The sequence below is a fragment of the Psittacula echo genome (genome assembly GCF_963264785.1).
Source record: "Psittacula echo genome assembly, chromosome: 16".
Lineage (NCBI taxonomy): Eukaryota > Metazoa > Chordata > Aves > Psittaciformes > Psittacidae > Psittacula > Psittacula echo.
This window is the reverse complement of record NC_137752.1, coordinates 6,141,970-6,154,986: the sequence shown is the minus strand read 5'-3', so window position 1 is coordinate 6,154,986 and position 13,017 is coordinate 6,141,970. Positions and strand designations below refer to the sequence as shown.

Genomic DNA, 13,017 nt, shown 5'->3' with positions numbered 1-13,017 from the left:
CCAGTTTAATGTAGTTGTGTTATCAAAAAAAGAACACCTTTTAAAAAACATTCAGCAGATTTTGCAATGAGTAACAACTAGGTGAAACATTTACGTCCAAAAGCTGGGAGGTTAGTGGATTTTAATGATTCGATAGCAAACTTGATGTATGATGGGGAAATACCTCTTGTAAAGCAAGACCTATGGAGCCATTCCTGCGCTGCAGTGCTGCTGTAGCTTTAGAGCCTACCCTGACCTCAGCTGTGATTTGGTTTTGCTTTTACCCAGTGAAGTGTTGCATGTGGAAGATCTCATTTTGGTGTGCACATCCATATAGAGGAGAGACACGTACAGTTTACCTCCACCTATGTACAAGTAGATCATTCTGTACAAGAACTATGTAGACTGCAGGGATTTCCCACATCTCTGGTGAGACCAGGACTTGGTAAATTACTGTGACTCTGCGCACTTTAATCTGCTCCCACTTCCCTTTTCTGCTTGTTCCAGGTATCACTCTCTTCTTGAGCTGGGAGAAAAGCGGAAAGGCATGCTGGAAAAAAGCTGCAAAAAATTCATGCTTTTCCGTGAAGCCAATGAGCTTCAGCAGTGGATCAATGAGAAGGAAGCTGCTCTCACAAATGAGGAAGTGGGTGCTGATCTGGAGCAGGTGGAGGTGCTCCAGAAGAAGTTTGATGATTTTCAGAAGGTATGTTGTAATAACGCACAATGGGTGTGTTAGTTTTGCCCTTTCCCTTTAGGTTTTCTGATCATGTATCTCTGATGATCCTTCATAGTTGAGAACGAAAAGTAGCTTTGATTGGAAATAAAGATATATATATGTGTTTTCTTTTGTGATGATAGAATTCCACATTTAAAAGTCTTCAGTTTGGTTACAGTCTCCAGGTTGCTACATGCTTCACAGCTCCCAAAGGAGTGAAAGTTCTCTTTCAGAACATTCAAAGATAGAATCTGCCAAGCTCTGGAGGAATTTCATTTTGTGTAAAGCATAACGTTTGGTTAAGTCTTCCTTTTTTGTTGAAAGGAAAGATCCATTTTGGTTTCCATCTGTTCGTTTTTTCCCAAGATGAGAAAAAACATCATTCTGTGCTTCAAAATGCTTGTAGGCTTTCAGCTTGCTTTTTTTTTTCCCTCCCGGTGTTTGCAATACCAGTTGGGGTTTTATTCATTTATTTTATTTGCCTGAGATAGGAAAGAATTGCTTGGGCAGATGTATTTATTCTGTCCACTTTTATAAGATACTGAGCACTGAAATGCAAAGATGCCTGACCTTACACATCTGAAAAGACAGTTCTGTAGACATTATCATGTTTACAGCTTGAAAGTTAGCTAACTTGAGCCACCCTTTTATTGTAGGTGAGGAGATGATAGCAGTTATGGGTTTGGGTTCTTTTAAATTAAGCTAATGGTTGAAATTAGAATCTGTCACCTATTAGAATTTAATTACAAGTTCTCTACTACTGCTCTTTTTAACGAAGTTCCCTTTCTGCTTTACAGAAAGCTCTTATCAGTCTGTTTGGCTGGAAGTATTTAAGTGTCATAGTGAAATTACTTTTTAAGTTGGCTTTTAGCTAATTTATGCAGTAATAGGGATAATAGCTTTTGATCTTCATGGTGGTGGTAATGTTGTATACCTGGCAATTTAAAATGTACTCCAGTCCTGATTGTTTCATTAACTCTGTATGGAGAACTCTGGCAGTGAGTTTCTTTAATGTGTTGATGCCTGGTGCTGGCAGCCAAGGTTTCTTGGTGCGGACTCTCATGTATTATATATTCAGTGCATTATGTATTCTCATGCATTATATATTCAGTGGTGACTGTGAAGGTCAAGCCTGCTGAATTCCTGCTGTTTATAAACCAAGTACTTTTTGGCACCCCTGTTGTGCCAACTTGTTCCACATGTTTTGCTTGTGCAAATGTTAATGCTCTGATATTTTACTTTCCTGTGCAGGATTTAAAAGCTAACGAGTCACGTCTGAAGGACATCAACAAGGTTGCGCATGACCTGGAGTCAGAAGGGTTGATGGCAGATGAAGTGCAAGCAGTACAGCAACAGGTCCACTTTTTCTCTGCCTTAGTCTAATCCTCTTGAGAAGCACAAGACTTTCTTCCATTTGTCTGTTGTCTTCTGCTTTGTGCGTCATTGCATGGTTCTAGCTGTTCATCTGTATCATCTCTATCAACTATTCTGATAATACTGATATTTTAACCAGAGATATTTAATGTCTGCTGTTTAGTGTGACCATCACAGGGGTACTCTTTAAACTGTTTATTTTCAAATAGCGCTATAACAAATTGCACCACTTAGAGGTTTATTTTTCTTTTTTTTTTTTTGAACGGAAGGCTCTAAAATAATACCAAAAGTCCTGGAGAATCCATGCATTAGCTTTGCTTCATAGAAATCTGAAATTTCAGCCTTTATTTCTTAGCAGGAAGAGTGGTGCAGTGGGCCAAAAAGAAAATAGAGCTCAACTTACAGTGGAGGGGGTTTGTTGGGTTTTCTGTTTCAAGGGATTTTTTTTAGTAACCTATTTTTTTGCCAGCTTTTCACATACTTGTGCTGTTATAAATAATTACTGTTTATTTGCTGAGCTCTAAGATGATGTGCTGCAGTAGGTGGTTGAGTACTCAAACTCTTTTCTGCTACCTGTTTAGTTGTGTGAGCACTATTTGGCTTAATGACACGCTGGTAACCAATTTGTAGAAGGGTGGAAGCATACCTCCTCCTGTCTTCCCTTTCACAAAAACATTTCTTTCCATTAGAAAATAACAAGTTGTTTCTGTTTGTCCTTTTTCCTTTGCAGGAGGTCTATGGTATGCCCAGGGTAAGTGTTAATTTCTGAGATGGCGTGGCAATTAGAACAGGTTTGGGATGTACAAGTAGAAGTTCAGCCATAATTGTAGCTCATTTGCATGAAGGAACTCGATAATGACTTTGAAAGGACATAAAAAGATTGTCTTATCTTTGATCCCTTTATTTCCTGAATGTCTTAACCCCACATCACAAATCAATGCAGAGCAGGATAACCCCAAATTATGCAAATACTTACTTGTAGAAATAGATTTACTCTGTTAAGAACGTGGAGAACTTAAAAAGTCTCAGAATATGCTAAAAATCTTTGAGATTTTGCTTCCTATTTAAAGCTGTTTCTTCACATTTTTAAACAGGATGAAACTGATTCTAAGACAGCCTCTCCTTGGAAGGTAGGTGTCATTACTTAGTAGCATACAAGAGGGAAGTAAAAGAAAAAGTACAGCACATCGTCTTTTTTAGACCATACACCTTCTCTTAGGCCCTCTTTACCTCTCTTTTTCTTTTCCTTTTTTAATTCCTTCCCCTATTTTTTTTAAGACTGTTGACAAAGTGATTTTAATGGTGACCTAGTGTCAGCAAATGTTTGAATTGGGATTGATTTAAGGTTAATGACTTTGATTTTGCTTTGTTTGCTTGCTTCAACAAGCGTGTTACAAAAGTTTAGGCATTCAGCAGGAGTTCACCTTCACATGCTTGCACACAAATTCTCTCACTATATAGAGATGTCACATGGGTAGTACTCTTCGTGTTAAAAATAAAAGCCATGTAGGCATAGTGAAGTGACTGTCAGCTCTCCAGTTGCAGATATGACAATAACTGAGATAGGTTTCCAGTAGTATTCCGTAGCCAGAGAAATTGCCAACAGTCCATTTTTTACCTCTGCTGCAGAACTCCATTTGGTTTTGAGCTTGACTGATTGCAGTTTTTATACCAACGTTTTTAGGTGTTACATGGCCACTAGATGCGCAATAGCCCCTGTTCGCTTAGCGTGAGTTCTTTCTTTATGTAGTGAGCAGAAAGAAATGTTTTTATTCCTGAAAGTCAAAGCCATTTATATCAATATTCCTTTTGTAAGGAATATGTTGTATGTGTATAGCAGCATCTTTGTCTTCCATTATTCATCTCTAGCTCATTTTGTACGACAGCTAGAAGCCTTTCTCCATTCATTAATGGCTTACAATAGAATAGCTGTCACCCGCTGATGCACAAAAATATCTTCAGTATCTTAGACGCTATCCAACCTTGTGCTTTTCTGTAGTAGTTCATTCCCATGGTTCATGTCTTGCATTACCCTCTGAGACTTAAAGCTGCTTGTACATCTTTTAAGCTGTGGGAACGTGGGGAAAACCAGATAAGTGCAATATTCTGACAGCATTGTAGAAAATGCAGCTGTGTCGGCAAGAATTGGTGATTTTTTTGATTAGTTTTCTTCTTGCACAGGGTGTACGTTGACTCCTTAGAGTCACATAGTAACTTAGCAAACTAAGTTTTTCTGTATGTATATCTGCAAGGGAATGAATTTTAAAAGTTAATGCATCACTATCAGAAAAGTAGATTGCTTGTTGGAGAGAATTGGTTGTCATTTTTCTGATAAGCCTTCACCAGTTTTCATTATGCTCTAGAAATATCTGAATTCACTGTTAAACTGATTTTTGTTAAAAACTCAGCCAAGAGTCAAACCATTTGGATGGTAATATTTTTTTTTTCTTTCCCATGGCTATGAGCTTGTGGTTTAATTCACTCACTGAATGTTGCCTTTAAATTTTCCTCTTGTCCATATTAAGACTACTGTTTGTTTCAATTTACACTAACAGCATAGTAATAAATTGTGAATTTCTAACTGTTCTCACTCAAATCTGTATAATACCTTTAGTATTGCAACTAATTATTTTTAGTTGCTTTTGCAATTTACTTGTATTGATTTTTCTTACGGTTTGCTTCTCTTAAAAAACATGAAGAATCAACAGTTTTCACTAAACCTTTAAAATCTAGGGTGTTTCTTTCTTCCTGCAGCTTGTAGACTTATATTTTACAATATAAAAAAATTTATTTTTAAGTCTAGTTTTGACCTAGGCCAAATTATTATGGATTTTTAAGGAGTTTTTTCAGTCTGATTTTGCTCCAGTTGCTTTAATGCTGTTGACTTTAATGAGTTGACTTTAATGCTGCTTTTTTTATTTCTGCCTTTTCCATACAGTCTGCACGTTTGATGGTACACACAGTGGCAACCTTTAACTCGATCAAGGTAATAATACAGCTTTTTCTGAGCTGATTTTTAAGTGGAGAATGTTTGTTACTCTTCCCTTCCATAGTTTTTGTATTTTATTACTTCTTATAAACCCTTTTGAATCAACTTACTGAAAGAATCATTGACAGCCTTTGCTGTCAATGACAAATAGGCAGCATTTGCTTCTCAGGTTACATCTTATATGCATAAAATCCTTTGGTTTTACATCTCAGGGGAAACCCTTAAACATATTTAATTAGGCTTCTTGAATTTGTGCTTTCTTCTGGAATTGAGCAGAAGAAAATAGCGTTCATCTATAGGGAAAAGCCAGTCTTGGCTACCTTATTGATAGTCAGGTGAAAGGCCAGTCTTGACTATCTTATTGACTGCTTGCTGAAGTTTGTTTCCTGTAAAGGAGCATAGCTGTTTCAGTAAACCTTCCAGTGTTGCTGTCAGTATTCTCAGACCCTGCCATAAAGAGGGGAGATGAAGGGGTTCCCGGCACCTTTGCAGCAGAGTCTGCAGTGTCCGTGGGGTTGCTTTGTTTGCAGGAGCTGAATGAACGCTGGAGAGCTCTGCAGCAGTTGGCAGAGGAGCGGAGCCAGCTGTTGGGCAGTGCCCATGAGGTGCAGAGGTTCCACAGGTGAGCTCTTGGAGTCGTGGTTGGTCTCCACAGACAAAGCACTTTACAGACATTAGAGTCCTAAATATGGTGCCAGTGCCGGGGTGTCTGTTGGCAGGAGAGGGAGAGAGGAGATCGTGAGGGGAGACCAGGGGTGGCCATGATGGAAGATCGTGAGGGGTGAGGGGGAGAGGAGGGGGCAGCCATGAGGGGTGAGAGGAGATCATGAGGGAAGAGCAGGGGTGGTCATGAGGGGTGAGAGGAGATCATGAGGGAAGAGCAGGGGTGGTCATGAGGGGTGAGAGGAGAGCAAGGGTGGCCATGAGGGGGGAGAGGAGATTGGGAAGGGGAGAGCAGGGACAGTCATGAGGGGTGAGGGGAGATTGTGGGGGGACAGGTGAGGTGGCCATGAGGGGAAGATCGTGAGGGATGAGGGGGAGAGGAGGGGGCAGCCATGAGGGGTGAGAGGAGATTGTGAGGGGAGAGCAGCGGTGGCCATGAGGGATGAGAGGAGATCTTGAAGGGGAGAGCAGGGGCAGCCATGAGGGGTGAGAGGAGATCATGAGGGAAGAGCAGGGGTGGCCATGAGGGATGAGAGGAGATTGTGAGGGGAGAGCAGGGGTGGCCATGAGGGGTGAGAGGAGATCGTGAGGGGAGAGCAGGGGTGGCCATGAGGGGTGAGAGGAGATTGTGAGGGGAGAGCAGGAGCTGCCATGAGGGGTGAGAGGAGATCGTGAGGGGAGAGCAGGGGTGGCCATAATGGGTGAGAAGAGATCGTGAGGGAAGAGCAGCGGTGGCCATGAGGGGTGAGAGGAGATCATGAAGGGGAGAGCTGGGGTGGCCGTAATGGGTGAGAGGAGATTGTGATGGGGAGAGCAGGGGGTGGCCATGAGGGGTGAGAGGAGATTGTGAGGGGAGAGCAGAGGTGGCCATGAGGGGTGAGAAGAGATCATGAGGGGAGAGCAGGGGGCGGCCACAGAGGGTGAGAGGTGATCGTGAAGGGGAAAGCAGGGGCAGCCATGAGGAGAGAGCAGGGGTGGCCATGAGGGGTGAGAGGAGATCGTGAGGGGAGAGCAGGGGCAGCCATGGGGAGTGAGAGGAGATCATTAGGGGAGAGCAGGGGCGGCCATGAGGGGTGAGAGGAGATTGGGAAGGGGAGAGCAGGGACAGTCATGAGGGGTGAGGGGAGATTGGGGGGGGACAGGTGAGGTGGCCATGAGGGGAAGATCGTGAGGGATGAGCAGGGGTGGCCGTGTCACTTTCGTCATCTTGTGAAATAACTTAATACAGCCATTAATGATGTGAGCTTTTCTGGTTCTCTGCATGGTGTCAGAGATTCCTAGTATGACCTCCAGTTTATTTCTCTTTTTGCCTTCCCTTCACTCAAATCAGAGATGCTGATGAAACCAAAGAATGGATAGAGGAGAAGAATCAAGCATTAAATACAGACAACTATGGACACGACTTGGCCAGCGTGCAGGCTCTGCAGCGCAAACATGAAGGCTTTGAGAGAGACTTGGCAGCTCTTGGAGACAAGGTGGGATTGTGAGGAAGACAAAGCCAAAAGTGTTCTTCTTAGAAAGATTATTTTTGTCTTCATTGTGTTTATTTCCCTTTCTTTAATTCTAGGTGAATTCTCTTGGTGAAACTGCCCAGCGCCTGATCCAGTCACATCCAGAATCTGCTGAAGATCTCCAAGAAAAATGTACTGAGTTGAATCAGGCTTGGAATAGTCTGGGAAAACGTGCTGACCAGCGCAAAGAGAAGCTTGGAGATTCTCATGACCTGCAGCGATTCCTCAGTGACTTTAGGTATAGATGCTATTCCCCTTCTCCCCCAGTTTGTCTGTCTGGTATGTTATTAGTGAAGTATATATGGCTTATTGTTCTACAGGAGTATTTCGGGGGGGGGTGCATGTCCATAAAGGACTGTTTTCCCTGTTCTGACTTATTTCCATGGAGGGAAGGAAAAATTTTCTATTAATGTGTGTTCCCAGGGACCTTATGTCTTGGATCAATGGAATCCGGGGCCTGGTCTCCTCAGATGAACTTGCAAAGGATGTGACTGGAGCTGAAGCTTTACTGGAAAGGCACCAGGTATGTGAAAGATAAGCATATATCAAAAATCAACAAATGTTTCTTTTCCTGACACTTTGCATCTAGAGTTCCAAAAATAGATCAGTTCCAGCTCTGACATCTGTTTGGTTGGTAACGCATCTCTACCTTTCAGGAACACCGCACTGAAATCGATGCAAGGGCTGGCACTTTCCAGGCATTTGAACAGTTTGGACAACAGCTTCTGGCACATGGGCATTATGCCAGCCCAGAGATCAAGGAGAAGCTGGATACTCTAGATCAAGAACGAACAGACCTAGAGAAGGCCTGGGTCCAGCGCAGAATGATGCTAGACCAGTGCCTGGAATTACAGGTACTCTGCTGCACTTTAAAAAGGAAAAGAATTGCTCCTTTCCTGAGAAAGTTTCTTTCACAGTGATGAGCAGTGCTGTTGGTCTGCTTTTCTCATGCTTTGGAGTTTTTTCTCCCTAGCTGTTCCATCGAGACTGTGAGCAAGCTGAAAACTGGATGGCTGCCAGAGAGGCTTTCCTCAATACAGAAGATAAAGGAGACTCCTTAGACAGTGTGGAGGCACTCATCAAGAAACATGAAGATTTTGATAAAGCAATCAACGTCCAGGTGAGGAGTGTAGCTGAAGAAAGGGGAAAATAGTTTAATTTTTCTTACGCAGTTTATTAGCAAAAGAAGTTACCACCATCTGTGCTTTCTAAAATTCAGTTCTAAATACTCAGCCCTTTCAGATTTGCTTCAGAAGTTTAGAAGCAGCTGATGCAGATAAGAATGTTTCACTGCCTACAAACAGTGTAGGAGGAGTGACAGGTACTTGTGTAAATCTGTCTTGAAACAAGAAAAGAAAGCCTTGTTCTGTTCCAGACCCTGCCCACCACTTGACTTTAAGGAACCACAGTTTTAATTTGTGGCTTCTGTTTTTAATAGGAAGAGAAAATTGCTGTCTTACAGTCTTTTGCCGACCAGTTGATCTCTGCTGATCATTATGCAAAAGGAGTCATTGCTAACAGACGCAATGAGGTTCTGGACAGGTCAGTATTGCCCTGTGAGATGGGATGCAGATACTGACTGAGAGAGAATGCTCTTTGGCAACATTTTGTAGCTGTTGAACATGATGCTGTGTGCAACCCTGGTTCTTCATTCAACATATGTATGTAATTGCATACAGGTGGCTTCGTCTGAAAGCTCAAATGATTGAAAAGAGGTCAAAGCTAGGAGAGTCTCAGACACTCCAGCAGTTCAGTCGTGATGTGGATGAAATAGAAGCTTGGATCAGTGAAAAGCTCCAGACTGCAAGTGATGAGTCATATAAGGATCCCACAAATATCCAGGTGAATATGATTCTCAGCTGAAAAATCAAAATGTGATTTTGAACTTTGTAAAGCAATACTCTGAAAAAATTTGCTCAGGAGTTCTTGTTCAGTGATAACAGAATAATAGGCCATGTTGGACGTGGTGTCTGTTTAACAGGGAGAAAATGGAAGTTACATTATGTATGAAAGCAGACCCAGTATAGAACTCACTTGGTAATTCTTGATGCATGTAATTAATAAGATATGGGGTATCTGCAGCTGCAAGTTTCCTGAAGAAACCCTGGAGCTATTCTGTCTTTTTCCCAGCATCTAGATAATAAGGAAATGGAGTTTTTGAGTCTGTGAACTCTCATTTATTTTTCAGTATGAAGGAATAATACTTAAAGTTACCTCTTATGTTCTAATACTGGTTTATGAAGTAGTATGAATGCACTGAACTACTTCTCTCAATCTGTTTTATAGCTTTCCAAACTGCTGGTAAGTAGTTTGGACTAGCCCTGGTATGTGAATTTGTTTTCTTTGTATAGCTTATGTGTGAGCACAAGGTCTGGTTGCAGTCTGTCGCTCCATCCATCAGTCCATCTCTTTGTTTTCTGTTAGCTCTTGACCTCCATCCAGGTACAGCTATTGGTCTCCATGTCATGGGTGTGGCTTTTTCTTAATGCCTATTCAGCATCATTTATTTCTGTATTCATTTTGCAGGTGTTCTGCATGATCTGTTGAATTTATTTTGCATTTGGGGCTTTTAGCAGTTAGCCCATAGAAAAAAATGGGTTTCTATCCACTTTTTTCAGAAATTTGCCTATTGGGCTCATCATCCTGCTGTCTGAATCTTCAGCAGTGATGATTTGACACATGGCATAATGCCAGCTCTGTTAGCTTGCCTTTGTAGAATCAAATACTCAAGATGGGAGGTTCAATAAAATGATAGACAGCAGTAGCATTAGTAGGGAATGGTACAGAAGGAACACTCCAGAAAAAGATGTGCCAGCTGGAAAGCTGGCAGGACTTGTAGGAATCCAAGAAGTGGAGTAAAATGAGGATACATGGAAGAAAGAGTGGGGAAGCTAACCAGTAAGAAAAGAAGGCATCATCATTTGCCACTTCAGGCTGTAGTACATTATTGCTTTTTCTTAGTTGAAAAAAATGGTAATTTTATAGTAAACCGAAAAGGCTTGCCTGGGATTTGTTTGTCATGTCAATTATGTGGAGATATGCAATTGGCAGCTTTTTAATTGAGTTTTACATGTTGGTAAATCTTGCTTTGAAGGATGTTTTTGTAATATCAGCATTCAGGATTATCAGCTCCCGAACTAAAGCAGTTCATGCAGAATTTCTCACGCTGGCGCTATAGTATTTTCCATCTTTTATTTTTAAGCTAACATTTCCTTTCATTCCGTTCTCTCAGGGCATTGTATCCCCATGTCCAATGTTACTAGCATTTCCAGTTAATACTTGTAAATTCTGTCTTGGCATTTTTGTGCTATTGTTATCTTCCTGGTGGGTGGATGGATCATGTATATATGAGAGATAACTGCATACTTCCTCCCACACCAAGGCTCCTGTTGTTCTCATGGTGCTCTCAACTCAGCAGAGAAAAACTCAAATAATTCAGTTATTTTTATAGAGGTTTTTGATTGTTAAATCATTATTTTAATATATAATGTGGCCATGGATGACTTGGACTAATATCAAAACTGTGAAGAAAGCAGATAGGCTGCAGCCGTGGTTTGTCTTCATTACCTGTAGGTAACTCATGGCAGGGGGGTTGGAACTAGATGATCTTAAGGTCCTTTCCAACCCAAACCATTCTAAGATTAGGAAGGGAAACAGAAATTTGTGGAATTACTGTAGGAGTAGAAAGGATGGTGAACTGTGCTTCTGCTTAGGGTATGTGCAGTTGCTGCTTTTCAAGGGTGATGGCAGTGAAAATAGGAAAGCTTCACTTAACAGCTAAGTGTAATGCAGGAACGTTGCCTGGGCATCTATAAAATGCAGATGGATGTTGTCCGAGTTAGGTATCAGCTCACTGACAGTTTTGCTAGGTCAAAAGCTTGGTGGTTACTCAGATCAACAAGAGTTACTATATGAGTGAACAGTTAGTATGCTTACTGAGAGAACTTCCTTAGATCAAGCTATATACAAACCTCTTTATGTCAAGAACTCTTATGCTGCCCTCTCGACCCATGAGAACAATTTAGGAGCCCTTTGTCCAGTCTCCAACAGTTCTGTTTTTGTCTAACTCAGAGTAAGCACCAGAAGCACCAAGCCTTTGAAGCTGAGCTCCACGCCAATGCAGATCGGATCCGTGGAGTCATTGATATGGGGAACTCGTTGATCGAAAGAGGAGCATGTGCTGGCAGTGAGGATGCTGTGAAGGTAAATAAAAGTCTTAGAAGATTTGCTCAGTTTTTGCTTTGAGAAGTATTTGGATAATTGTGGATAATTGTCCCTCGATCAAATTTTGTTTTATAGAAGCTTTTCTATTTCAGCTCTGCAGTAGAAATCAGGGTAATCATTCTGCTTCATTCTCAAGGGTGGGAAGTTTTCTGATCAACGATGAGGATGTAAAAGTTGAACTGAATTATAGCCAGGCAGCATGAAACAGTGACTGTGTCATTTGCCTGTCTGGAATCAACAGGCAAACACACACATTGTTCTGGTTTTGCATTCATCAGAACTTTAGTTTTCAGGTTGCAGCATTTACCTTTTCTATGTTCTAACAGGCACGTCTAGCTGCCCTGGCTGACCAGTGGCAGTTCCTGGTCCAGAAATCAGCAGAGAAGAGTCAGAAACTGAAAGAAGCCAATAAGCAACAGAATTTCAATACTGGAATCAAGGACTTCGATTTCTGGCTTTCAGAGGTAGCTGAGATTTGGATTATTTACTTGCAAGACCTGTTCTTCTAACTTCTGATTCTCTTTGCTGTTAGATTTTGCGGAGCACAGTCCACCTTTGAGCAAGTCTAGATTTATTTTGAAAGGACCTTTAGATTTATTTTGAAAGGATCTTTATTGCAACTAAAAATCTTGTGGATGTTCTTATGTTGTTATTTATAAACAGTAAGGTGAGAAGAAGCATATTTAAGAAGCTTAGAATCTGTTAGGAATTAAACAGATGATGAGGCAAAGGTTTATCCACACTGTAGAAAATTGAGAAGAAATTAATTTGGACAGTAAAAGACATTATAATTTCAAGGGTTTTGTGAAAACACAACTTGTTCTCCATCCCCACCTGCAGGTGGAGGCTTTGTTGGCATCTGAAGATTATGGGAAGGACTTGGCATCAGTTAACAACCTTTTGAAGAAACACCAGTTACTGGAAGCTGATATATCTGCTCATGAGGTATTGCTTTCTCTTTTAGTTTTGGAAGATACATCATAGTAACCAGAAAATTCTACAGATACCACTTCAGTACAGGCTGTGGTCATACACTTATTGAAACACATTTTCTTAATAAAAAATGTGCCTCCGCCCAGCAATCAGATTTGTGATTTTTATACTGACATAACAAACACAAATGAAATCCACGCAATTCACACACATTTTCACCCCTGTTTTCAGGATCGTCTGAAGGACCTGAACAGCCAGGCTGACAGTTTGATGACCAGCAGTGCTTTTGATACGTCCCAAGTCAAGGATAAGCGTGAGACCATTAATGGGCGCTTTCAGAGGATCAAGAGCATGGCATCTGCCCGCCGAGCAAAGCTGAACGAGTCCCACCGCTTGCACCAGTTTTTCCGGGATATGGATGATGAGGAGTCCTGGATCAAGTATGTATTTCAGAAGTTTTAGGCTCTGGCATAGGACATGTGTTTACTGCCAGCTTGCTAACAGCATCTGCAGTGTGAACTTGTAAGTTGCCAGTTCCACAAGAATGTGTCTCTACAAGAAATCACCTTTGCCCCCATTCAAGGAAAACTGTGTTCAAAATGGCTTCAGCACTTACTTGGGTGAGA

At 41.5% G+C, this 13,017-nt stretch overlaps 1 protein-coding gene across 7 annotated transcripts in view; it reads left to right on the top strand.

Moving 5' to 3' along the window:
• SPTAN1 (spectrin alpha, non-erythrocytic 1) overlaps positions 1 to 13,017 on the top strand; it is a 51,131-nt gene that overhangs the window by 27,408 nt on the left and 10,706 nt on the right. For 6 of the 7 annotated variants that reach the window (XM_080630935.1, XM_080630931.1, XM_080630933.1 and 3 more), the window contains 17 exons: positions 487 to 685; positions 1,949 to 2,053; positions 2,802 to 2,822; positions 3,166 to 3,201; positions 5,010 to 5,057; positions 5,591 to 5,682; positions 7,054 to 7,198; positions 7,291 to 7,472; positions 7,658 to 7,757; positions 7,891 to 8,088; positions 8,208 to 8,354; positions 8,673 to 8,776; positions 8,914 to 9,076; positions 11,306 to 11,437; positions 11,785 to 11,922; positions 12,299 to 12,403; positions 12,623 to 12,831. In XM_080630935.1, coding sequence (XP_080487061.1) covers positions 487 to 685; positions 1,949 to 2,053; positions 2,802 to 2,822; positions 3,166 to 3,201; positions 5,010 to 5,057; positions 5,591 to 5,682; positions 7,054 to 7,198; positions 7,291 to 7,472; positions 7,658 to 7,757; positions 7,891 to 8,088; positions 8,208 to 8,354; positions 8,673 to 8,776; positions 8,914 to 9,076; positions 11,306 to 11,437; positions 11,785 to 11,922; positions 12,299 to 12,403; positions 12,623 to 12,831 — 2,124 coding nt within the window. The remainder of the gene's footprint in view (positions 1 to 486; positions 686 to 1,948; positions 2,054 to 2,801; positions 2,823 to 3,165; positions 3,202 to 5,009; positions 5,058 to 5,590; positions 5,683 to 7,053; positions 7,199 to 7,290; positions 7,473 to 7,657; positions 7,758 to 7,890; positions 8,089 to 8,207; positions 8,355 to 8,672; positions 8,777 to 8,913; positions 9,077 to 11,305; positions 11,438 to 11,784; positions 11,923 to 12,298; positions 12,404 to 12,622; positions 12,832 to 13,017) is intronic. The other variant, XM_080630929.1, reaches the window with a different exon arrangement.